General features: G+C 32.2%; 1 protein-coding gene across 1 annotated transcript in view; it reads right to left on the minus strand.

Moving 5' to 3' along the window:
- LOC115885143 (puromycin-sensitive aminopeptidase) overlaps positions 1–26267 on the minus strand; it is a 67599-nt gene that overhangs the window by 7816 nt on the left and 33516 nt on the right. Inside the window, exons 6-11 of the mRNA XM_030903940.1 lie at positions 19573–19718; positions 19406–19514; positions 12893–13030; positions 7222–7876; positions 1607–1786; positions 1359–1550 (exon numbers count right to left, since the gene is read on the minus strand). Coding sequence (XP_030759800.1) covers positions 1359–1550; positions 1607–1786; positions 7222–7876; positions 12893–13030; positions 19406–19514; positions 19573–19718 — 1420 coding nt within the window. The remainder of the gene's footprint in view (positions 1–1358; positions 1551–1606; positions 1787–7221; positions 7877–12892; positions 13031–19405; positions 19515–19572; positions 19719–26267) is intronic.

The following is a 26267-nucleotide window of genomic DNA, read 5'->3' on the forward strand; positions in this document are numbered from 1 at the left end:
TTGTGGAGTTATGTAAAATCCAAAGTGTATGGTCATAATAATAGGGCTAATAATCTGGATGAGCTTCAAGTAAAAATACGAGAGGCTTTCCAAACTATTAACCCTAATATGTTAGCCAATGCCAGACGGGGATTTTACAACCGCCTAGGCTTCTGTCTAGCACAAGAAGGTGGGCTTTTTGAACGCACTTATATACACACGTTATAACTTTTTTTATTTAGAGTAATATTTTAGTTTTTTTTTTATTTTATTGATGTATTTTTTAATTTTGGAAATGAGTTTTAGGTTTAGAGAATTTAATTTATTTTAAATTTTGGCTTGTATACACACTCAAATAATAAATATTTAAGTATTTTTATTTTACATGTTACCTTAAGTGAAGGTAAACACTTAAAATGAAAATAATAAATACTCGGCACTCCTCGCGTCGTATTCCTAGTCTGTCACGACCGACCCGTCCAAGCACAACTGCAACTGCTTACTGTGACCAGTGACCAGCCAACTAGATACGAGGCGCTTCTGCGCTTCAGCCGGCAGTGAATCTCGAGTACGAACGTAAACGGGTAAACGCAAATTCGTCCGACAACCTGCTATGTTACTAGTAGCCTGGTCTTCTCTATATAATTTAACTTTTGTGACAGTTGGTTGTTCAGTTTGTAAACATTCAATTTATTGTTCAAATAAATGAATTTTACAAATTAAATTTTTAAAATTAATGTTCAAATTTGGCGCGTGGACGATAGGTACTCGACAAGGATAGATAAAGTAGAAGCACCGCGTGTGCATCAAAAAAAGAAGATAAATGGAAGTTGTTATGTTTGCAACAGTTTCCATAGTGATTGACGATTTACTTATCCACGTAAGAATATGATCTAGGGCTCTGAATAAAGAAAACACACATGAAATAATTTTGACAGGATTTTACACGCAAATACACCTCTGTGCGACCGTGAATTGTTACATTTATTTCACGGTGAAAATATCGCAGGTCCATTGGGTGGTCAATTTGTCCAACTCTAGTTTGTAACAGTGGGACTTTTTGTATACTATTCTGGCATACTCCGATTCACGAAAACGAAAGATTGCCAGAATACCTTAATTTGTCAAAGACGGTGCAAAATCAATTTTTAAATGTATTTTTTAGAGAGAAAACGTTCTATTATTTTAGGATAGGATTTAAACCGTATTACCAACTGCATGTGAAAAAATTAAAAGGCTACTTAAATAGAAAAATGGTCATGCAAATCATTATGTCGTATCAACTAACATTGAACGTTTCGATAATCTTTAAAACTAAATTCAAAGCGAATTTTTAATGTCATTAAAAACAATTTCAAATCGAATTAAAAACAACTTACCGACATGGCAAACTCCAAAACTTTCTTTAATAATTCCACATCGTTAACCGATCCTAATGACCGACTTATTCTATCCTTTTCTTCGTGTAGATCAGTTGCTCGGTATAGTTTCAAAAGAGTATCAAATTCCTGTTGTCCTCCTGCGTGAAGAACAGCTTTATAGCAAGCAGTTCTCAAGTCAGCAGGCAAAACCTGAAAAGACTCAGAATTACTCACCAATAATAATTAGTTTTTTTAATGGATTATACCTCTTTTCCTTCTACATGCTTATCTAATCTTGTTCTGGCCTCTTCAATAGTTTTAGGATCATTTAGCAATGCCATTCGGCACAAAATTAAACTTCTCAGTAGAGTGTCGAGATGAGTTTCGCCAGATTTACTCTTCCAGCCCAAGCGATTATAAACGTTGCTTAACAATTCCTTTTGGTACTATAAAAAACAACAGTCATTTAGTAAACAAATCTTCTAGTTTAAAATCTGATTTAATTAGACCAACCCCATTACTATAGAAAAAAAAATCAAAAGATATCAGTCTTTTACAATCGAAAGTTTAATATATTTAATTATTTCGTCCAATCAATGAAGAACTAATCTATTGTCCTTTCCGATATTGAGATTATACTACCTAATATACGGGGTATCCCAATATTCTGTGAATATAGAACTGCTACTTATTTTTGGAATTAAAATAAGCTCATTAGACAAACAGCGGTAGTGCCATTCACCAGAAAACAAAGTCTGAAAAACTTGAAAAGAACCCATCTAGATGGAAAGGAACTGCTGCCATCACAGGAAGTCCAATATATCAGAACAACCCTGGACAGTAAACTTCTTTGAAATAGACATATTAAGAACATTACCAGCAAAGCCACAGAGCCTCTCATGATATGCAGAAGACTGGCGGGAAAGAGATGGGGCTGCGCCCCTAACATTTTGCGTTGGATGTATACCATGATAGTAAGACCCATGGTTACCTATGGAGCAGTTGCTTGGTACACCAAAACAGAGCAACGTACAGCAAGGCAAGACCTGTGTAAAGTACATAGACTGGCATGCATCTGCATCACAGGTGCTATATGAGAACATGATTAACAGCAGCAATAGAGATCATCCTAGACCTAACTCCACTGCACATTGTCGTCGGTAGTTATGCCAATTCCACTCCTTCAACTCCCAGTAGATGACAAACCAAGAATTTACAACTTTGAGAAACACCTCACTGTATAATTGAGCAATAAGGATTGAAAGACAGAAACGTTTGCTCAGCACGTAAAAAAACATACTATCAGGTGGTATACTGATGCTTCCAAAACCAAAGCAGGAACAGGGATAGGAGCATTTAGGCCAAAAACTAAATGTTCTGAACCAATAGGCACCTACACCAGCATCCTTCAGACAGAAGTTTACGCTATCGAAAGCTGCGTACAATTTATTTTAGATAGAAACTAATGAAAACAGGAAATAGCCATCTTATCCGATAGTCAAGCAGCACTAAACGCGATCAACTCAGGTACCATCAATTCGTAGTTGATGAACAAATTAGGCAAAGAAAATAAGTCATCCTACTTTGGGTGCCCGCTCACCAAAGGATATCTTCTTCAAATGCCTATCCATTCACTGGATGTTAGCGACCACATGTTGAAACCTGTCTCTATCTCTTGCGGTGTTTATGAGCTCTCCTATAGTCTTCAGACCGGTCCACTGTCTGATGTTTCTCGCCCATGACAGCTGTTTTCTACCTATTCCCCTCTTGCCTTCTATTTTTCCTTCAAGTATGAGCTGCAGAATGTTGTATTTTTCATTTCGAACTATGTGTCCTAAGTAGGAGGTCTTCCGTTTTTTAATTATATTTAATAGTTCTCTCTCCTTCTGCATCATATTGAGTACTTCTTCATTAGTTATCCTATCGGTCCACGATATTTTCAAGAGAGGCCTGTATGTCCACATCTCAAAGGCTTCTAATTTATTTATAGTATTAGTTTTCATGGTCCACGCTTCCACCCCATAGAGCAGGACGGACCATACGTAGCACTTTGCATATCGTAGATGCAGCTGCAGTTGGATGTCTCTGCAGTTTAGTACGTTTTTGAACTTAAGAAATGCTGCGCGCGCTTTTTCTATTCTTGTTCTAATTTCTCGCTCAGGGTTCCATTCCGCATGCAGCCAACAGTACACATGTCTAGTAACTCATTCATATTGTTTGCTAGCAACACGGAGTCATCTGCGTATCTTAGGTTTAATATTGGGATTCCATTAACCTTTATTCCCTGCTCCGAGTCCTCAAAAGCCTCACTGAATATCTCCTCCGAGTACATATTGAATAAAAGTGGAGAGAGTACACAACCTTGTCTTACTCCCCTACGTATACGGATATCCTCAGATCTGAAGCTTTGTGTCTTTACATGTGCTCTTTGATACCAATATAAATTTTCGATGCATCTGATGTCCTCATCCACGTCTGTTTTCCGTAATATCTCAATGAGTTTACCGTGGCGCACTCGATCAAACGCTTTTTCATAATCAATGAAACACATGAACATATCTTTCTTAACGTCTAGGCAGTTTTGTACCAGCACTTGTATGCTGAACAGCGCTTCTCTGGTGCCCATTCCAGCTCTAAACCCAAAGTGATTTTCGCTTACATTACGCTCGCATTTTTTGTATATTCTATTGTGTAATATTTTCAAGAATATCTTGAGCGTGTGAGTCATTAGACTTATTAGTCTGTGGTCATTGCTGTGGCGTGCATTGCCTTTCTTAGGAAGTGGGATAAAGGTCGAACTCAGCCAGCTTTCAGGAATTTGCCCCGTGTCATAGATATGATTGAATACTCTTTGTAGGAGGGAAATGCTTTCATCGTCCAATAATTTCAGTATTTCCGTTGGTATGCCATGCCGTCTGGACCTGGCGCCTTGTTGTTCTTAGCTAATTTAATTGCTCTCTTTATTTCTTCGTTAGTTATGGATGGGCCTGATAGTATCGAATCTGTTGGATATTCTTTTAGATCCTCCCGAAAGTCGTCTGCAAATAGTTTGTTAATGTAGTCAGTCCACACTTGCTTCCTGCTTTCCTCCTCTACTATGATTTTATTTTTTTCATTGACTAGATTTGCCGTTTTACCTGAGGCTTCATACCAAGGGATATAAGGCAATGAAAAAGCAAACGATCTAGGAGCGAACACTTCACTAACTGGACCAGAACCGTTCTGCTCTCCAAGTTTCAACTGAAAAACCTGGAGGACTCATCCGTAATCTGGAATGGGAATCCTCCCACGGTCTAGACATTCGAAAAAGTTCCTCAGAATTTACGACCAAGAAAAATCAAAGATTTTTTCCCCCTTGATTTAAGTAAGAACAATATTCGGATTGTCACGGGGTTTCTAACAGGACACTGTCTCCTCGACGAACACCTCAGTAGGATGAAGCTGAGAAACAACGATGAATGCAGATTCTGTGGGAAAATGGGGAAACACCAGAACACCTTATCACTGAGTGCGCCGAGACAACAACCGTTCGTGCCATAAAGTTTGGTACGGCTGCTGTCGAAGATGGAGAACTGGCCTCTGTGGAGCCGTCTCAGATACTGGCTTTTGTCAAAGCACTGATGAGACTGTATGATGAATTATAATCCGCTATAACAAGAAAGGGGAACACACAATTGATCTGTAAGGTCGCGGTGATTAAGCCCCCTGCTAAACATTCTACCTTCTACAAGCTCATTAGACATAATTTACCTCTAAACAAAAGTGTTTCGTTTGTCCGTTAGAGGGCATCAAACTTTAAAGAAATAAACACATTTTTTAAGAAATTTTAACAGTCGTTCCGATTTGAATGATATTTGGGGTGCCTATATTTTGCAAAGTGCTTTAACATTTGACCCTCACAAAAATCAAGAAATTCGCTAGTACCGGAAGGGTGAAAACTACCCCTACATAAAGTTTAAAAGAAATATTTTCCAACTCCACCAGGTTTTTTTTTCTCTCGTAAAATTGTCCTTCTAGTATTTACAACATTTTTTCTTGTAAGAAAACGGTACGGCTTATTTCGAAGCCGACTTAAGCCTCGGTTTCCTAAAAATCGGTACCGCTAAAAAAATCGTATTTTAAATTTCAATGTAGAATGCCATCTCAAGTAACATTTTAAGTTCCTTCAGGTTATATATTCTCAAGGTTAGTTATATAATGGTTTAATAAACGTCTCATTGGTATCTTACAGTGTTTTATTTGATTTATATAAGTGTAGCGTTGGTTACTTATCACTTATAGCCTTGTATATATATTTTTAAAGTAGATCAACCTAAGACGTTTATGGACTAAGACTACTAGATGGCAGGACCGGTTTCCCTACAGAAAAATATTTTTTGTTACTCTGAATTTTGAAGCTACCAATAAAAACAGAAAATAAAAATCGATAATTTTCGGACTGTGCCAATTGGTTACTAATCGACCAGATACTTTTTGTCTATTATATATGCTATAAAAGCTGGCAATTATACAATTCGACCATTGTAAATACCCGACAAATTCTTCAAGACCGACGAGGCCGATGCTTCTCACTGATAAGAAATAAAAATGTTTGTTTAGATAATTTTCGAGGTATTTTTTCTTTCTGAATGCATATTTTAAAGTATTTTATATTCTTTGTCCCCTTGACCTATTATCCTGGTATGGAAGTTCTGTTTCTTCTAGTTTTAAAAAATGTTCTTATTTCTTTTTTCTTTGTAGTTGTAGTGTAAAATTAGATTAATTTATTAAGTTTAATTATAGTGTTTAGTGTAGCATGTTAGTGTAGTCTACTAAAAATAGTTTAGTAGTGTTTTTATAGTTTATTTTGTAGTTAAGTAGTAGGTGAAGGGATAATTTTGTTATTTTTTCTTTTTGTTTGATAAATTAGTAAGTTTGATAATTTGTTCAGTGTAGAATACAAGAATAAGTAGTTGTGTAGTGTTTTTAAGAGATTATATTCGTTTATTTTCTAGTTGAGTAGTAGGTGAAGGGGTATTTGGGTATTTCTTCTTTTTGTTTTTCTTGTAATAATTGTAGTAGTTCTATTAAGTATTGTGATAGATACACTATATATTTTTTCAACTTCGTTGAAAAGTGCGTTATCATATAATCTTGGTTTTCTGGTAGCAGAATATACGAAAAAAAATCTGATCAAATTTATTTGAAATTAAATCAATCTAGCCTTATTAATAGGCCCATGCAATTGGTTCACCTCTTCCGATCCCTGAGTTTGCATAATTGTCATATAAATAATTTTTAACATTTTTTTCACTATGGGGGGGGGGTGGTCATAAGGAAAGTCATGTTGGAACCACCCTATTGATGCGCGACCAAACCAAACCAAACCTTCTCAACACCACTATATAACTATTATATACCCCTTTTCAGTTTTATAGCGGTAACTCGATAGGTTATATAAAGGTGTTGAGAAAGTTTTCAGGACTTTGGTTGCACACCTGGGGGTTTATAACTGTTCCTATGGTAACCAAGGGTTACCATAGGAACAGTTATAAAATCCACCGTTTAGGGCATATAAGTGTTATAATATAATGGTTACCAATAACTCACGACAACCATTCTAAATGCGTTTAGGTTGTATAATATGGTGTTGGGAAGTTTCCTAACACACTTATAAAACAAAAAATGCTTCTTGGGATGGCCAAAAAATGAAGCACTAGCGGAGAATGCACTAAGCCTGTACTTACAACAAGAATATTGGCAATTTTTGACCTGTAGAGGCATAAGCAAATGTGAATATTTATGTCTTTAATTCACTTTTTTATAGTTTTGATGATTAACAATGTATGTAGATTTTATTACAAACACGTAAAGTTCCCATAAAAGATATTTTTTTACTTACATTTTCGTAACTCTGCCTATATTCCGTTCCGCCCAACAGTTGCGATAGCCTGGCCAATATTCCGTTGATAGAAGACCAAACGTTGTAGTTCGTCTCACCCTCGAAAGCTTTCAGCAACTTCAACGCTTCCACCGTACCCGTGTGACCGGCCTTGACCATAGCGAACAAATCATTGATGAGTCCCAACCTGTCCAGAGGAGGTAAGGTTTGGTCCCTGATAGCCGGCAATAAACGCTCCAGCATTTCCGGCGGGTACCTGGTACGGTAAAAACCGATCGTTCCAGGATTGACTTTTATCCAGTCGGATTCACTTACGTCCGGTACGAACAACTCCGTCTTGGGTTCTTTCAGTACGATCGAAGCGACCTCTTTACCGGGGTTTTTGGATGTGGATATTGAAACGGGGGCCATCCAGAGGTAGTTTTCGGAAGGAGGTAAGCCGTCGCTGGTAAATTTACTCTGGGAAAGGGTAAGAGTTACACCGCCTGGGGACGGTCGGCTGTCTACTGTCACCGCTGGGAAACCTTTTTGTTTCGTCCACGTGGACATGACTTCGGCCACGGGCTTTTTGCTCGCTTCTTCCAACGCTTCCCAGAGATCTTCGGTAAACGTATTTTTGTACTGATGTTTGGTAAGGTACAGATGCATACCTTTCCTACAAAATTAAACAAGGAAAATTAACACAAATTACTGAATGGGCTATGTCAACTTTAGAAAATAGTAATTTTTTGAAATTTCACACCCTAAGGGGGTGAAATTAGGAATGGAAGATGTATCAAAATTTGTTAAAATCTGTACTAGGAATATGAACCTTAGTAAGTGACGTAAATTGAGCACTGAGAAGCGATTTTTGATAATTCGTCCTCCAAGGGTGAGCAATTAGAGGTGACGGGTTGTATATGTTACAGTAAAAGTTCGAAATCAGTGATTGTTAACAATTATTGCTAGTACTACGACAGTAAAAGTTCAACAGCTATTTTTTAAACCAACTTTTACAAGTGAATGCTAGCATTCCCTGGACGATAGCAGTGAGTTTGAAAGATTCAGTTAACGCCACATGTTGTAAAATCTATACTAATATATAAAATCCTTAAGTGGCTGACTCACTGATTAATCACGATCCTGCTCAAACCACTCACCGTAAGAAGCTCAATTTTGGCATACAGGTTGATTCTAGGGTGTAAAGGTTCGATAAGAAGGGATTTTTCGAAATTCCAGTTCCAAGGGGGTAAAACCTTCAAATTTTACAATATTTTTTATTTAAAAAACGGTCAAGTTTCCGAAAAAACACGTAATATTTTTTGTTTTTTTACATATTTTAAGATATTTAAAAATGTATACACGGTATTTCGAAAAATCTGGTCATTGATTAATCACGATTCTGCTTAAAGCCTTTGACGTAAAAGGCTGATTTTTGGAAAACGGATTGACTTTAGGGTGTAGAGGTTCAATAAGAAGGGATTTTTCGCAACTCGAATTCTAAGGGGGTGAAACCACCCCTCAAATATTAGAATATTTTTTACTTGAAAACCGGTGAGTTTTTCGGAAAAACTTTTTAACCCGTATATTTTATTTTGTTGTTTTACATATTATTTTAAGATTTTTTAAAAAATTATACAGGGTGTTTCATAAAATAATACATTGAGTAATCACGATTCTGCTTAAACTGCTTGACGTTTAAAGCTGATTTATGCCAAACGGATTGACTGTGGGGTGTAGAGGTTCGATAAGGAGGGGTTTCTCGAATCTCAATTTCCAAGAGGGTGAAAACGCCTCTCAAATATTACAATATTCGTTATTTAAAAAACGGTTAGTCTTTCGGGAAAACGCTTGGACACGCATAATTTATATTGTTTTTTTACATATTTTGAAATTTTTAAAAAAATCATACAGGGTGTTCCAAAAAGTTGGGTAATTGATTAACCACGATTCTGCTTAAACGGCTTGACCCAGAAAGCTTATTTTTAGCAAACGGATTTTTCGAAAGTCAAATTCCAACGAGATGAAACTACCCCTCAAATATTACCAAGTTATATAATAATATCGCCGTATTGTTTTTTCTCATACTGACATAAATGTGAGAAAATTTTATCCAGTTTGTATGTTAATGGAAATTCTTACCTTGCTTTATCATCACCATTACAAATGATTAATTCGACGCGAACGAAGTCGCGGGTACACGCTAGTATATGGATAAATAAGGATATGTTGAATAGGCAATATAAGGTTAACATTAAATTGGACTAAACGTTGGCAACAACAGACATCTGGCGTAAATTCGCTTTGTTTTTTGTGGTTATAACATAATAAGTATATGATATACAGTATGTCCCGGATGATTGAAAAACTTTTTTACTATTGGCATTTTGAGAAGAACGCCTTCTTAATAAAAGTTTTTGCTTGTTCTAAATGGGTAATCCCGTTTAAACTCTTCCAAATTTCCATGCCGTTTTAGAGGAAATTAATAAAAATATGAAAATATAGGTAGTTTTTTCTATAACAAAACTATTAATTATTTCTATTTTTTCTATATTCAGAATCTCGCAATTAGTGGAATAAATTAGTGGTTTCAATTACACTTTATACGTTTTTTGTTTACAATCATTCACAATGTCTAATGGTGAGTTTAGACTTGAGCACGCACGAACTGAGCGTGCGCGCACGGCATTCGTTCGCGCTCTCGGCTCCGTTCAAAATAAAAACTTATTTTTCGACGAATGAAGTGATCCACTTGTGCGCGCACAGCAGAGTTGTGTTGTCGAAAATAATGGACGACCAAGAAATAGTCGGGGCTGCAGTCATTACTATGCACAGCTTAATTATTAAAAAGAAGAAAAATCGAAAACATCGTCGCTGGTGGCAAACCCAAATTTTTAGAAATCGGTATAATTTACTGCAACAACTTAATGTCTGAAGAGGGCTATGATCAGTTCAAAAACTTTACAAGAATGACCAGGCCCGACTTTGAATATTTACAAAATTTAATAACACCAAAAATTACGAACAAAAGATACAAATTTTAATATAGTAATTTCTAGTAGTGGGAACTATCGAATGAATAATATCGAAACATTCGATAGTTGCAATTCATTCGAATAATTCGATAGTTAGTAAGAAAACATTCGTTGAAAACTATTCGAATAGAAATTATCGAATAGATCCGTCATCTGCCTTGAAATATCGTATTCTAGTAATTCGGCAGCAAAAACCATTCATTTATAAAATTCATTCATTTATGAAATTCATTTATTCGTCAGGATCGATTATAATAAAATATTAACTGAATTTTAGTTGTCGCCCGTCGACGTAGGTTTCTTTCCGAGAAACCCGACAGCGGTCGGTGGCAATGCTATGAAAGAAGCCGGCATCTTTGATTTTTTGCGGAGTCAGATAAAAATAAGGACACATTTTTTTTATTGAGGTGCTAATATTTACACAGAAAATACATTATGAAGGGCACTGTTGCCATATTTTGGTATTAGTTGATATTAGCAAAGAATATTATTGTCTGGCTTTAGTTAGTTAGGGCTGGTTAGGGATAGTATGTCTATATATTCTGCATTTTTTTTATTAATATTCTGTTGTTACACTGCAATAATACTTGTTATTTTGGATATAGGAAAATGATTTTTAATGTTTTTAAGCAAAGGCTGGTTTAATAAATAATAATAACAGTAATAATTTGTTATACCTATTAACAACAAAATTTAAAATCATTTAATATAAACATTTTTTTAAGTAGTAGCAAAATATAAACAACAAATTAGATGTCAAAATTATTTATATTATCATATTTAAAAATAATATAGTCTCTAATTTTTTTGGCAACGTTGGTTTATTAAAGAATAATAATTACAGAACTAATTTGTTATATTAACAACAAATTTAAAGTCATGAAATATAAACATTTATTAATTTTCTAAGCATGCAGTGTAATGGAAGGAAAATATAAATAAAAAAATAGAAAATTATTTATATTAGGTGCTTTATATTACTATTTAAAAATTATATATACTTTTACTGGCATTTACTTTAAAAAATAAATGAAATATTTCTTCGCAAAAAACTACATGTAAGAGAATTAGCATAAACAAAATACAAACATCGTTAACATTTTTTTTTTAAATTGGCACGTGTAAAACTTTCATTTTAATTTTCTCACCCCATAGTTTGAGTTCACCATTTACTTAACCACATTACTTAAATATGATTATTAAGTTGAACTAATTCATATTATTAAAACATCTAAAATACAAATATGTATTTATAAAATTAGTTGTAAGTTCATCTCATCTCTCTTAAAAATTGCTACTTCTCAAAATTTCCAATTAAAAAATAGACCATATACCATATAAAATTAAATAATCGAAAGATCGGACTACGGAAAACCACACAAATTTTCGGAAAAATTTTGACCACATGCACATGCACACAATCGTCAATAAATAAAATTAAAAAAAAACTACTGTTTTAGTATTTTAAATATTTTAATAAACGCAAAAATAGCACAGTATTTATACAGCGAAGTTATAAAAATTTGGGAGAACTAATAATGCACTGACGCACACAAAAATCAAACGAATACTAAATTTCATTTATCAAAAGCATTCGATAGTCGTGGTTCAACGATAACCATTTAGTCGCACGGCGAGGTTGTCACATATGCTTTAGTATAGAAATGAATGAATGATTTTATTCGAATAAAACCATTCGATAGTTGAAATCATTCATTCAGTAACCATTCGATAGTCTAATTCATTCGATAGTTCCCATCGCTAGTAATTTCATTAATATCGACATATTCAATATTAGTTTTATTTACAAGGTTTTGCCATTCGATATTTTTTTTTTGGTTTTTTAATAATACGGACTTTATTATTTATACGAATAGCACGGACCAAAAACCGACACCAGACGGCTCACGTTCGCGGCGCTCGCGCACGTACAGATTCAGAGTGAGCGTGTCTAAACGCACCATAAAAACACAATTAAAATTAATAGAATATTCTAGAAACAGCTTGCGGTAGTCAGTTGTATCAGGTTGTATTCATAGAGGGAGTCTAATATTTAGCTTATAAAACAGTAAACTTTTCATTTCTAACCACAATTTTTCTTGACGGATGATAATCAAAAGCCAAAATGACATTCCGCGCAAATTTTGAAGTATAAATAGTGGAAAAGTTAAAGGTTTGTTACCTTTTTCTACTAATTAAAAATAACTACCACTAATTTTGCCGATCTGAATGCTTACATTCAAATTAAAAGGACAAACTTCTACGCTAATTGAAGCCACTAATTTATTTCACTTACTGCGAGGTTCTGAATGAAACTTAAAAATCAAAACGCGTTTCTATGGTAATTTACTTTCGTTTTCATTCTTTGATAGTTTGTTATTGATAAAATTGTAATTAATGTCACATTTTTGCTGTTTTAAAATGTTATAGAAGCACAAAATTTATTTAGTTCAATGCTACGGAAAGGGTGATAATATTTATCGGAAAATGTGATACTTTAACAGCGAAAAATATGACGTTAATCAAAATTAATAATATCCATCTATGAAATAATGAATTCGTAATTACATTGGAAACGCTAATTGGTACCAATAAAACATTATTTATTATTAAAATATCTATGTACAATGTTAAATATGATGGGAAAAAAAGTTTACCTAAAATCTTCGTCGCCAATATAGTGATGCAACATTCTGATAACACTGGCGCCTTTGTTATAACTGATATCATCAAAAATTTCATCTATTTCACGGGGATTTCCCACTGGAACCTCTATGGGATGAGAGTTGTCCAAACTATAAAAAAACATTATGCATAAATTCTCTATAGTGTGTTTCAAAAAACATGTGCCATCTCTCGTGAGGAGATTCTTCACGTAAAAATAACGTTTATTTTTATATCAACAAACGTCCGATTCTGCTTTGATTCGTAGCTACAGGGGGTTAAAGTCGTTTTTTTCAATTTATTATAATTTTCTTCCAAGTGCTTTTAGTGATTTGAATGAAATTTTGAGAATCAAAGTTAATATAACTGCCACTTATTTTAAGCCTAAAAAATTGTCGACAGATTTAACAGTAGCGTGCATATGGGTTATCACTGGAATACTTTTCTAAAAAAATCATGACTGTCGTTGACTTTTTTCTCTTGTTAGCAAAATTGTGAAGGCCGTTAGATTTTGTCGATAGTTATTCATCACGATTATTAGTAAAATGAAAATAAAATTAATAAATTATTTATTTAATCTAATTTTTTATTCAATTTTATTAAAATTTATAACACTGATGTTCTGTGCTACCTACAGCAAATTCAAAAAGAAATAATAGTACTATTTAAGATAATAATTACAAAGGACCTATTTTTTAAAAGTTTTAACATCCATTAAATTTAAAAGTACGCATTTCCGCAACCATGTTTATAGGAACTTTTTTTCATATTTTTTGATAAGGAATCAATGAGCACTGAGCACTTATTTAGCTCTTTGGTCAGTTAATGACATTACATTTTTTCAAGTTTGCATTAGACTTGAATTAGTGATGGGATCACTCGAGTGAAAAATACTCGGTCGTCCGAGTATTCATATCCTCGGCATGTCTCGAGTATTTTTGTTGATCCTTGAGGATTACTCGGCACGCAACTAACATCGGGTGTGGCGTACCGTCCTCGCTGTCGCGACGATACAGGTGATTTTACGATTTATGCTGAAACCTTTTATACAGGGTCCGGCAATAGTGCGTCGGGCATTTGTAGCTCCTTGAATAAAAAACTTGAGAATTTTGTTTAAGTGCAAACCTAAAGTATGTATCAGGATGTATTTCAGGAAAATATTTTAACTTCTATAGGGTGGCTCAAAAAAGTGTGAGTGAACCTGGATGATTTTTTTTAAATGGAACACCCTGTATATTATTGCATTTTTGGATTCCTTTCAGATCACTTTACATAACTCTAAGATATGAATAAATATATTTCTATAGTTTCAGAGATATTAAAAAATAAATCAAAAATATATATTTTTCAGCCCTTCTTAAAAAAAATATTAAAAATACAAGAAGTGTTCTGAAATCAAAACCATATTAGGTATGTACTTTAGATGGTCTGTTCCTACTTTGCTATAAATATGGTAATCGTAAATCATACATGATGTTCATTATTCTACGCCAAACTTTCTAAAATATAAAAAATTTTTTATTTGTTGTTTTAAATGGAACACCCTGTATATTATTTTTTTATTAGATGGAGAATTAAAAAATGAATATTTTTTGTATTTAGAGTATTTCAAAATTTTTAAGGGTTTCGCAGATACACGCAGTATTATTTCATATGGCGCTTTCAATGGTAAAATACGAGAGAAAAATCATTGGGTGGCTTTGATAAAATTTACTGTGGAAAATGCCATATGAAATATAAAATTGCAAATATCTGCGAAACCGTTAAAAATTTTGAAATACTTTAAATACAAAAAATGTTCATTTTTAAATTCTCCGTCTATTGAAAAAATAATATACAGGGTGTTCCGTTAAAAAAAAAGAAGAAATATTATTTTATATTTTAGAAAGTTTGGCGTGGAATTTTGAACATCCTGTATGATTTACGGTTTTCATATTTATAGCAAAGTAAGTACAGACCATCTAAAGTAAATACCTAATGTAGTTCTGATTTCAGAACAGTTCTTGTATTTTTAATAATTTTTTTAAAAAGTGCTGAAAAATATATATTTTTGATTTATTTTTTAATATCTCTAAAACTATCGAAATATATTTAATCATATCTTAGGGTTATGTAAAGTGATCTGAAAGAAATCCAAAAATGCAATAATATACAGGGTATTCCATTTAAAAAAAATCGTCCCCATCCAGCCACACTTTTTTGAGCCACCCTATAGAAGTTAAAATATTTTCCTGGAATACATCTTGGTAAATACTTTAGGTTTGTACTTAAACAAAATTCTCAATTTTTTTATTCTAGAAGCTACAGATGCCCGACGCACTATTGCCGGACCCTGTATAGAGGACAGAGGATAACCCATATATATTCTTTATCTATGGGATAACCGTTTAATCACTTGCTCGCATATCGCTCGCAATAATAGTCGGTTTTCAGAGTAGTAACCTGGCATTTTTGAACAGAAACACATTACTTATTTTTGTTTTGTTTTGTTTAGATGTTAGATGGGATATATTAATTATAATATTTATTTAAATTATAAAGATTTTTTTTCCAGACTTTATATTTTAAAATGTATAGTTTTTTAACCATTGATATAATAATAAAATGTTTTTTCTGTGTAATAATTCAGAATTGAAACATTTGAAAATTCATAATACGTCAGTTTTCGACTTTCAAAATTCCATTTGACAAAACCACAGTTGTTTATTTGGGTTAAGGCTTTGGAGATTTTGCTTTATTTGCATTTTTAATTTTCAATTTACGTGTTTTCTTCTAAAAAACATTTGCTTGTAGTTGTACAAGGTGTCCCACTAAGAATAGCTCTCGGCTGTATCTCGGAAAGAATTAGCCGTAGCGGCTCCGGAAAAAAATATTTATAACTAAAGAGGCTATGGGAAATTGCTGGAAATTATTTTCAAGTTTGTAGAACGACCGCTAGGGGGCGCAACTGCAACAGAAAATAAGAAAATTGAGCTTTTACACAATTTTGGCTAGATAAGGTGTACTATAAGTAACAGCTTCATAATCTTCAGTAAATTTTGAATATTTCTTGTTAGAGCCATTTTCCCCTATCTACCAAAATAAAGTGGTGGGGGAAGGTTAGATCTGTTTTTATTTGAATATTAATAACTCTGGACTGGATGATCGGAATCCAACAAGCGAGGACTCGTTTAAAAGAGCGTTTCATACTCTATATTGTACCATATAAACAATAATAATAAGCTTTTGAACGTAGACGCTAGGGGACGCTGTCTTACAATTTAACAAACATGCGCGTTTTTTCAAAAAAATTAAATGCAATAGTATATGTAATTTTATCTGATAGTAAAGAGTAGTAAAAGCTTAAAAAGTTAGCGAAAACCACATCTTGATATATTCTTTCAAACCGAAGATATTAGCAAAATTATAATAAATACCAAAAAATAAGCCCTTAATTACCTTATTTTTACAACACGGTATCAGTAGCCCCCTTGATTATACCCATTCTAAGCTAAAAATAAGATAGAAACAGTTAGTTTATTTTAAAATCGACGATATACCAGTATTATGGTATTCTGGTATTTCGTCGATTTTAAAATAAACTAACTGTTTCTATCTTATTTTTTGTTAGAATGGGCCTAATCAAGAGGGCTACTGATACTGTATTGTAAAAATAAGGTAATTAAGGGCTTATTTTTTGGTATTTATTATAATTTTGCTAATATCTTCGGTTTGAAAGAAGGTATCAAGATGCGGTTTTCGCTGACTTTTTAAGCTTTTACTACTCTTTACTATCAGCTAAAATAACACATACTATCGTATTTAATTTTTTTGAAAAAACAAATGTTTGTTAAATTGTAAGAAAGCGCCACCTAGCGTCTACGTTCAAAACCTTATTATTATTATTTTTATGGTATAATGTAGAGTGAGAAACGCTCTTTTAAACGAGCCCTCGTTTGTTGGATTCTGATCATCCAGTCTGGAGTTATTAACATTTAAATAAAGATAGATGTAACCTTCCCCCACCACTTTATTTTAGCAGATAGGGGAAAATGGTTCTAACAAAAAAAATCCAAAATTTACTGAAGATTATGAAGCTATTATCTAGGCAAAATTCTGTACAAAATCTATTTTCTTATTTTCCATAGCAGTTGCGCCACCTAGCGGCCGTTTTACAAACTTGAAAATAATTTCCAGCAATTTCTCATAGCCCCTTTAGTTATAAATATTTTTTTCCGTAAGCCCTACGGCTAATACTTTCCGAGATACAGCCGAGCGCTATTCTTAAGCTCCGTGCACTGAATAGGTATCGGCGAGAGCGAGCGGCACGTAATTTTCAGTTTACGTTGAAATAAATGTAAGCCCGCGCACCGCATCAGCTCGGTGCGCTCGGTGCGCTCGGTGCGCTTCGAGCTATCGGCGTTACTCGCGCCATCAGGCAAAATCAGAGAATGCATGGGAGGGGGCGAATAGTCTACGCCGAGCGACTCTTTTTAGTGGAGCGGTTTTACATTAAACATGTCCGATGAATTACTAATCGAAAGTGTACGAGACCATATCATACTTAATATGCGGTTTCTTATAAAAATTTCTTACAAGCACGTAACCTATATTGTTTACTACACTCATTCATTTCATGGTCATCGCTGATGCCGTTCCAATTTTCTTTGACTTTTTTATTATATTTTAAGTTTTTAAAATCTTGGTTTTAAGTCAGTAGTGAATAAAACGAAACTTGTGTTTACATTTTGTTTAATGATTAACGTTTCAACTAATTTTAATTCGGTCTTCTTTAGAATCTGTAATATACAATACAATTTTATCACTAACAATGTGTTTAATATATATTTTTTTCTTACCACAAACGTAGAAAATGATTTATACGTATATTATAGATTCTGAAGAAAACCGAATTAAAATTGGTCGAAACGTCAATCATTAAACAAAATGTAAACACAAGTTTCGTTTTATTTACTACTGACTTAAAACAAAGATTTGAAAAACTTAAAATAAAAGCTATATATAAATGTGTGTAATGACACTTATTTAGATTAAAGAACTAAAAATAGAAGTTTTATTTGACTATTTTTCATATTTAGCTTTATTTTTAAAGAACAAATTAAACCCTTTTGAATTATACCACATTTGTTAAAATCGGTCAAGCTAAGAGTCATGTAGTATATTTTATCCCCATCTTCCACTCTATTTCACTAATTTTATGTGGTTTGTTAAGATCTAAATATATTAATGTGTGTTTGGTTAAGATCTAAATAATATTAATTTCCATCATAAAGTATAAAATATAAAAAGTTGAATAAAAATATAAATAGTAATAATACTTTATAATTTTTTGAAATGCCGAATGAATTTGACTAAATTTGAATAAACTTCTCCTCGTCTATGCTCAAATTTATGCTGGTGACGTACTCTCGACCGCCGATCGCGGCTCCAGTGCGCGGCTACAATCGACTTTCCGACCGGTCGTGTCGGTCGCGCCGCTCGCACCGCTCGCTCTCGCCGATACCTACTCAGTGCGCGCGGAACTTTAGTGGGACACCCGGTACGTTGGGAGACTATATTCTGATGAAAGTATAATCGAAATTTAGTGTGATGGAACGTAGATATATAAAGTGAATGATTTGTGGAATTTGCCAACAAGAACAATAACAATAATATTGCTGTATATTTTATTTCATTTTTTTCAAATTTATTAGGTACTACAGTTTATTTTCGGTGAAAGTACGTTATTAAAAAGTAAAACAAAATATATTTTTTTATCTCAATGACCGACCTTAAAGCTTTAAAAAAAATCGTATTTTAAGTAATAATAATATAATATAATCGTAATTTATCTCAAGCGTCCATGGCTGTGTTAAAAACACTAATTCATAATCAAGAAGCCTTGGAAAATAGATTTCATCGTCTAATGTTTTTCGTGTGAAAAACCGTGGCCGGTTAAAAGATGCCCAAATCGTATTTTTAATCATATCTCAATTTTTTTCAAATGGAACAAGGGTGACTCATTAGCATATTTGCATTTATTTAAGATTAATTTGGTACCATCGAGTCAAATTGTCGTTATGAACTGCATGTTACAATTTCAAATAAACCATATGCGAGAATGTCAAAAATTGACATACGATATGTCATTCTATTCAGAGTGTCATTTTCTATCTAATAAAGTAAAAAAAACACCGAGGGTGCCATTTAAAAATCAAAAGTTGTAGTCATTTCCGATAAAACAGGAAGTAGCCAAAAACAATTGAATACGTCAATTAATCCTAATTTATGTAACATACTAACATATCAAATAACGTTTTTTTTTATCTAAAAAAATAAAAAAATTATAGGGTAGACAACTTTTGAGACGCACCAACCTCCTCCTAGCCCAAAACCCTCTGTAGCTACGAAACAAAGCAGAATCGGGTCTATGTTAATATTGAGTATATAGAAATCTCCTCACGAGAGATAGCCATTTAGCTTTCTGAAACACCCTGTATAGTCTGTATAGTGTTCTTTTCTGTTACCTATCTAATTCTAAAGCTCTTATATATGATTCGTTAACGAATTGTGTCCAAATATCATATTCGGGAAAGAGGTAGTTTACGCATAAGAATTCCACGAATGAAGCATAACCTAAAATTATTTGTTGTAGATAAAAGAGTGTTTGTATATTTGTATAACCGTCTCTTACCTTCATTTAACCATAAGTGTGTCCACCATTCCATAGTGACTAGATTTCCAAACCACTGGTGGGCAAGTTCGTGACCTACTACTAAAGCTACATATTGTTTACTTATTGCAGACGTGTTTTGTGGATCTACCAAAAGGGCCGTCTCACTGAAAAGAATAAAACTATATAATTATCAATCATAAAAAAATAATAAATATTTTTATTTATTTATTTAGTAGTTCACAAAAATGTTTGCGAACTTTTTGTTCGCATTTTTTTGCAAATCTAGGCAATAGAACTAATTAGTAAAAATAGAAAGTAAGATTTTTTGGTGACAAAATAATTCCAACAACTTTAATGAACCCAGAAATGACACCAAGACATGTGGAAATTCTTTATCAGCCACCTGAAGGAGTTGACGTTACAGTAATTTTGTCTTTTACAAAGAGTCCAGTCTGTCCTATTTATAAATCATATTGGCCACAATCATAAATGGTTATTACACAAATTAACTAAAATAACTATGTATTAAAACAATAATATAAAATCATGACATTAATCAAAACAAATTAGCAACTAGTTAATGGCTAAAATCTCCTATTTTGTAAAAATAGGCTGGTTCTTTCAAAATAACATTGCCTAACATTTGGTTGGTTTGCAAAATAGCTGGTTAGTATTAAATAAGTAACTAATAAAAATAAATTTAATAGTAATAAGTATAATTTTTAGCTGTAACATATAAATTATTTCTATTCGTTCAATTTAAATAATGTAAACCGACTTATTTATTACACATCAAATATAATTACATGTTTTGCTTTTATTATAAATTCTTGTGAGGATTAATTTGCACGTTATTGTATATTGATTACACCCTTATTTTTTTAAAACGATATATAATTTTTTTTTATATAAAATATGATATTCCCGTGGAATATCCGGGTATATTTTATTTCGTTTCGCAACATTAGAACGGATAGAAAAAAAATCTAACTGTTAGTTTTTATAGCTATTTGTTGATCTTCTATCAAAGAATAAATAAATAATTATTAACATAATATTTTTACAATCAATTCTTCTCTATAAAAATCTTTTTTATACAGGGCGTAGGATATAAATATGTCTATAATTCGGTTATAAAAAAAATTGCAATTTTTTATATTTGAACAAAGCTGAACAAAGAAAATATTAGCAAAAACATTATTTTTTTCTACTTTTAATTAATAAAAAAGAAAATAAAAAGCAGATAGTTTTCACATGCCTTTTGAAGGATAATACAGTCTGCACATTAGGGTGCACCAAAAAAAATATATATTTTTTCTTTTTAGTTACCGTGAAAATAACGTTCAGGATAATGAAGAAAAAAATCTGGTAAAGTTTGAGCTTTTAATATTAATATTAAAGGGTGCCTCGTGGTGATTTTCTATTTCCCATTTAAATAACAATGGGAAACAATTATTTTTTCTTTGGAATTTTATTGGGCCCTAACAAATCAGCGTTTTGTAAAAATCAATACATATTCTTATAGGAAATTGAACGGTCTTCAAAAAAGGTCTCATAAGAATTTTCTTTTAATCGACTCGTTTGAAAGTTATTGAAGCTTTAACCTTCATTCACATTAAAATTCAAATCGTATATGATACCGTCCACAATTTTTTTTATATTTTATCACGAAATGGCTCTAAAACATAATATTTTATGTTTATGAGCCAATATTTCGTGATAAAATATAAAAAATTGTAGAAGTTGTTATCATATACAATTTGAACTTTAACCTTCAATATCTTTCAAACGTGTCGGTTAAATGACAATTCATGCCAGACCTTTTTTGAAGACCGTTTCATTTCCTACAAGAATAGGTATTGATTTTTACAAAATGCTGATTTGTTAGAACCAGGGTTGGGTAGGTAGAAAATTTGATATATTCTACCGTATTTTCTACACGTAGAAAATTAATTTTCTACACCAACTAATTTTCCACATTTTTTACATGTCCAGAAGCAGAAAATTAGTTTTGTATATTATAAGCTGTTTTTTGAGTTTGTATTTAATTCATAGGACTAATAACGATATCTCTAATCGTTATTTATTATTTAACAAATGGATACCAAGTAGTATGCCAAAAAAAGCTTAATTTTAAGTTCCATATTATTTTAAATAGATATGTACCTACAACGGAAGGATCCGTGACAGTGACTGTTGTGTTATTATAATTTACAGGCATATCGTATTTTCTGTCATTTTTTGGATGTCGTCTGGCGAAATCTTCCCTGATTTGTACACGCTATAGACGAAATTTACAGATATTTTTAATTCTGGGGAAGACTAGAAGAGACAAAGAAAAAGACAATGGTTCGCACACGTAAAACGCATGGAAGAAATCAAACTACCACGCGTAGCTCAGGAAGGGAAACCGGTGGTAAGAGACAGTCTGGAAGATCTCCAAAAAGAGGGAAAGACAGTTGGCAGTTCACTTCTCAAGAACATCTGAAGAGGCAATCTTACCCATCTTTACTTTTACTTTTTAAAACTAACAGATCAACTGATCTAAAATAAGCAGAATAGGCTAGTCAATCTGGAGGTTGAGGTAGAAAAAATTAGTAACCAACCGATCTCAACGGGAATGTGTAGATAATGATCACCTATTTAACCCCTCAAAAGTTCCATTCGGTCCCAGTGGGGGAAGTTCGATAAAAACCGCTGCCATCTTGGATTTGTTCGTTTTTTTCAAATATCTCCGTTTGCATAACTTTTTTGGAAAAAAACTAAAGATATGTTTTTTGTAGATAATTAAATTTAGAATATTTTACCTTCAATTATTTTTTTTTTCTAAAATAAATAGTAATAGAGATAGAGCAAGTTTTTAGTATACGTTTTATAATTTTTCCAGTTTTTTAAACCAATCAGCTATAATTTTTGCGTTAACAGTATAATGTTAATATAGACAAACCAGGTATAAATTTAAACATTAAAACAATTAAAAATAACGTTTAAATATTATTTATTAAATAAAAATATTGTTAAAAAAAATTATTATTAAATTAAAGTTATTAAATAAAATCTACTATGACGTCATCCTGAGCGTCATTTTCGTTCTCAACTAAAATACAAAAGTTTGTGCAGCTGATTCCGTACACACTTTGAAGAACATTTAAGACCCAGTTTTCTACAAGAGCAATTTTTAGAGCACGGACTCTGCAATTGCAAAAAAATAATTTTAGTAGGTCACGAGGCGCCACATCTGTTGATTGTATAGGTGTCAGATTGCCTTTTTGACCTTTCTTCCATCCATATTGCAACTTGTTACCAATCCATTCTTGAGTATAAAAAATACAACTTATCACATTTCCCTATGCCCGCTACACACGTAACGATATATCGTAGCGATTTAAAACTGCACAGATAAATCGAATACCCCTAGTGTCTCCACATGTTGCAGATATCTGCGTCGATCGACAGTTCTCTACAGAAATTCGCGCGGAAACATGTCATCGGCAATAACAGAACTTGATGAAGATGCATTCGCCTTTTAGGGCTTGATGCTATGCTTAAAGAAAAAGATGTCACGTAGAGTGTGGTGTAAAGACTGGCTTCTAAAACGGAAGTCATACTCTCATATAAATTTATTAAATAAATCATTTGATTTGATTTGCCAAAGGCAAGTTTCATTTCTATAAACTCGTCCAATTGCTTTCCACGGACATGTGCGTATTCTGAGTTTGTCTAATAGCCTCTCATAACTTGAGCGATCGTTCGGATCGATCGTTGTCGCCATCTACACGTAACGATAAAACTGCTCAAATGCAATCGACAACGGTTTATCGAATAGAAATTGCAACTGCCGCCGATCATCTGTGCAGATGAAAATATCTGCAACGACTTATCATACATACGTTCGATAAAACTGTGCAAATTGACTGTACAGGGTGAGTCAACGATAGAGTAAAGTCCATTATCTCATTTGTTTCGAGGTTAACAAAAAAATATTAAATATAAAAGTTATAGAGATGGTTAAGATACACATTTTAAAATTATTATACAGTATACAGGGTGCTTCCAAAAAGTGTGGCGAATATAACATATGTTTTTTTAAATGCAACACACTATTTTTTATTTTATTTTTAGATTCCGCGTAAAATTCCATAACTTTTTTATATATAATGTTATATACCTAAAATTAATAGTTTTTGTTATATTTAAATTTGTTTAAACAAATGTTAGATTGCAGTGGGTTAAAAAATTGTCAATGATGGCATTGATTCTGAAGTTGGACAACTAAAATTTGGTAGGAGAATTTTATAGAGATATAGAAAAAGACCTATGTAAAGATATTTTAGTTAGATGTTACAGGGTGTTCAAAATATATTTAGGAATTTCAACTACTTAAAATTAAGGAATTTCAATTTTTTTAAATGGTACACCCTATATATTATCATTTTTTCTGACAGATTTTACCAAACTCTTCAACTTTTATTAAGAATGTCATATACCTATTTTTTATTAGTTTGCGATTTATACCAATTTTTATCCATATTTTTAATACAATTGCGCTATAACATCATAGTTGCCATGACAAAAAGTAATAATTATCACAATTTCATGTCTGTTAAGCAAGTTAAGAACAAAATTTGAATTGTAGTTTAATTTGTTGTAATAAGTATAAATGGTAGAGATAATAGTTACAGATTTTCTTAAAATGAATTAGTCAATGTGATTGATATACACGAACAAGCTTAGAAAACTACATTTTTTGGTTCAGTACTATATATTATATAGCACTTTGCTAAGTACTATAAGAATAGATGTATATTATCTAGAAAACATCTTCAGTGTGTAATGGGACGGTTTCGCGGCAGTAGTAATATTGGCTTTACCAAATGAATTATAAACCAGAATTACTACGAGAAAAAACGTTACTGTATGTTGAAGAAAATTCATATATCAGTAGTATTCAGCAATTAGGTAATCTAGTATTACCCTAATCTGTGGCTATTCGCCCCGACGAAAAATCACAAAAAGTGTCATCTTTCATAATATAGAAATACACCAAGAAATTCACTACTGCGATTTAGTTTATTTGAGTAAAGTTAATTAATTTTAACTAATACCAGCAATTGTAACTAATTATGAAGCTACTTGTTAAAGGTAAGTAATAAATAGTTTTGTTTTGTCATGACAACTATGATTTTATAGGGTAATTGTAATGAAAATATGGGTAAAAATAGAAAAAATGGGAATAAATCGCAAACTATTAAAAATAGGGATATGACATACTTAATAAGAGTTGAAGAGTTTTGTCAAATCTATCAGAAAAAATGATAATATATAGGGTGTTCCGTTTAAAAAATTTGAGATTTTTTAATTTTAGGTAGTTGAAATTAATTCATAAATATATTTTGAACACCCTGTATCATTTAACTAAAATATCTTTAGATATATCTTTTTTTTCATTTCTATAAAACTCTCCTAGTCCAAATTTTGGTACTCCTACCAAATTTTGGTACTCCAACTTCAGAAACAATGGCACCACTGACAATTTTTTACCACACTGCAATTTAACATTTGATTAAATAAATTGAAATATTACAAAAACTATTAATTTTAGGTATATAACATTATATATAAAAAAATTATGGAATTTTAGGCAGAGTCTAAAAATAAAATAAAAAATAGGGTGTTGCATTTAAAAAAACATATGTTATAGCCGCCACACTTTTTGGAGCACCTTGTATACTCAATAATAATTTTAAAATGTGTATCTTAACGATCCCTATAACTTTTATATTAAACATTTTTTTGTAAACCTTGAAATAAATGAGATAATGGACTTTACTCTATCGTTGACTCACCCTGTACACATAAATCGCTACGATAAATCGTTGACGTCTGTAGTGGCCATTAGTAAATAAAAAATAAATATATTATATTTTCTTAGTTACCTGAATGTGTGTCCTGAGTAAATATGGAGTTTTGCAGAGTTCTCAGTTGGAGGCAAATTAGCTAAATTAAAGGTAGTCAAGGGCTTGTCTTGATGTAATCCTATTGTATTGAGTATATCTCAGATGGTTAATATGTTTAATATGGCTTGGGCAGTGATATAGCTTTAAAAGATAATTTAATTCTGAATGAAACAAGTCATCTTTGTTAGCATTTTTTCAAAAAATACGTTGAGGTATTGACAAAGATCATCTTTTTTCAGTACCAACAGCCACATTTTTGACTTGTATCAGTCAGGATTAAATTATCTTTTAAAGCTATATTATTGCCCTAGCTATATTAAACATATTATATCTGAGATACACTCTATAACAATAGGATTACATCAAGACAAGCCTTTAAGACTATCTTTAATTTAGCTAATTTGCCTCCAACTGAGGACTCTTCAAAACTAAATTTACTCAGGACATACTTTCACGTAACTGTAAAGATATATTGCTATTGCTATTGCTATATTTACCAATGGCACCGAAATAAATTTATTTAGAGGTCATTGATATTTACTATAAACTAACTAAATATTTTTGAATATTATTTATATTTTTTATTCTTTGACATTGTAAACATTTATAAATGTTTATTTTAAACAATAAGACTGACAATAATATTTGTATAATGTTTTGTATTATCTTTTGTTTGTTTGTTTGTGTATCTTGTTTGTTTACTTTACCTTTGTCTACAAATTGTAAAATTTTTTGACAATAAAGGCATTTATTTAT

Source organism: Sitophilus oryzae, unplaced genomic scaffold (assembly GCF_002938485.1).
Source record: "Sitophilus oryzae breed Bouriz unplaced genomic scaffold, Soryzae_2.0 scaffold_375_pilon_pilon, whole genome shotgun sequence".
NCBI classification, from domain to species: domain Eukaryota; kingdom Metazoa; phylum Arthropoda; class Insecta; order Coleoptera; family Curculionidae; genus Sitophilus; species Sitophilus oryzae.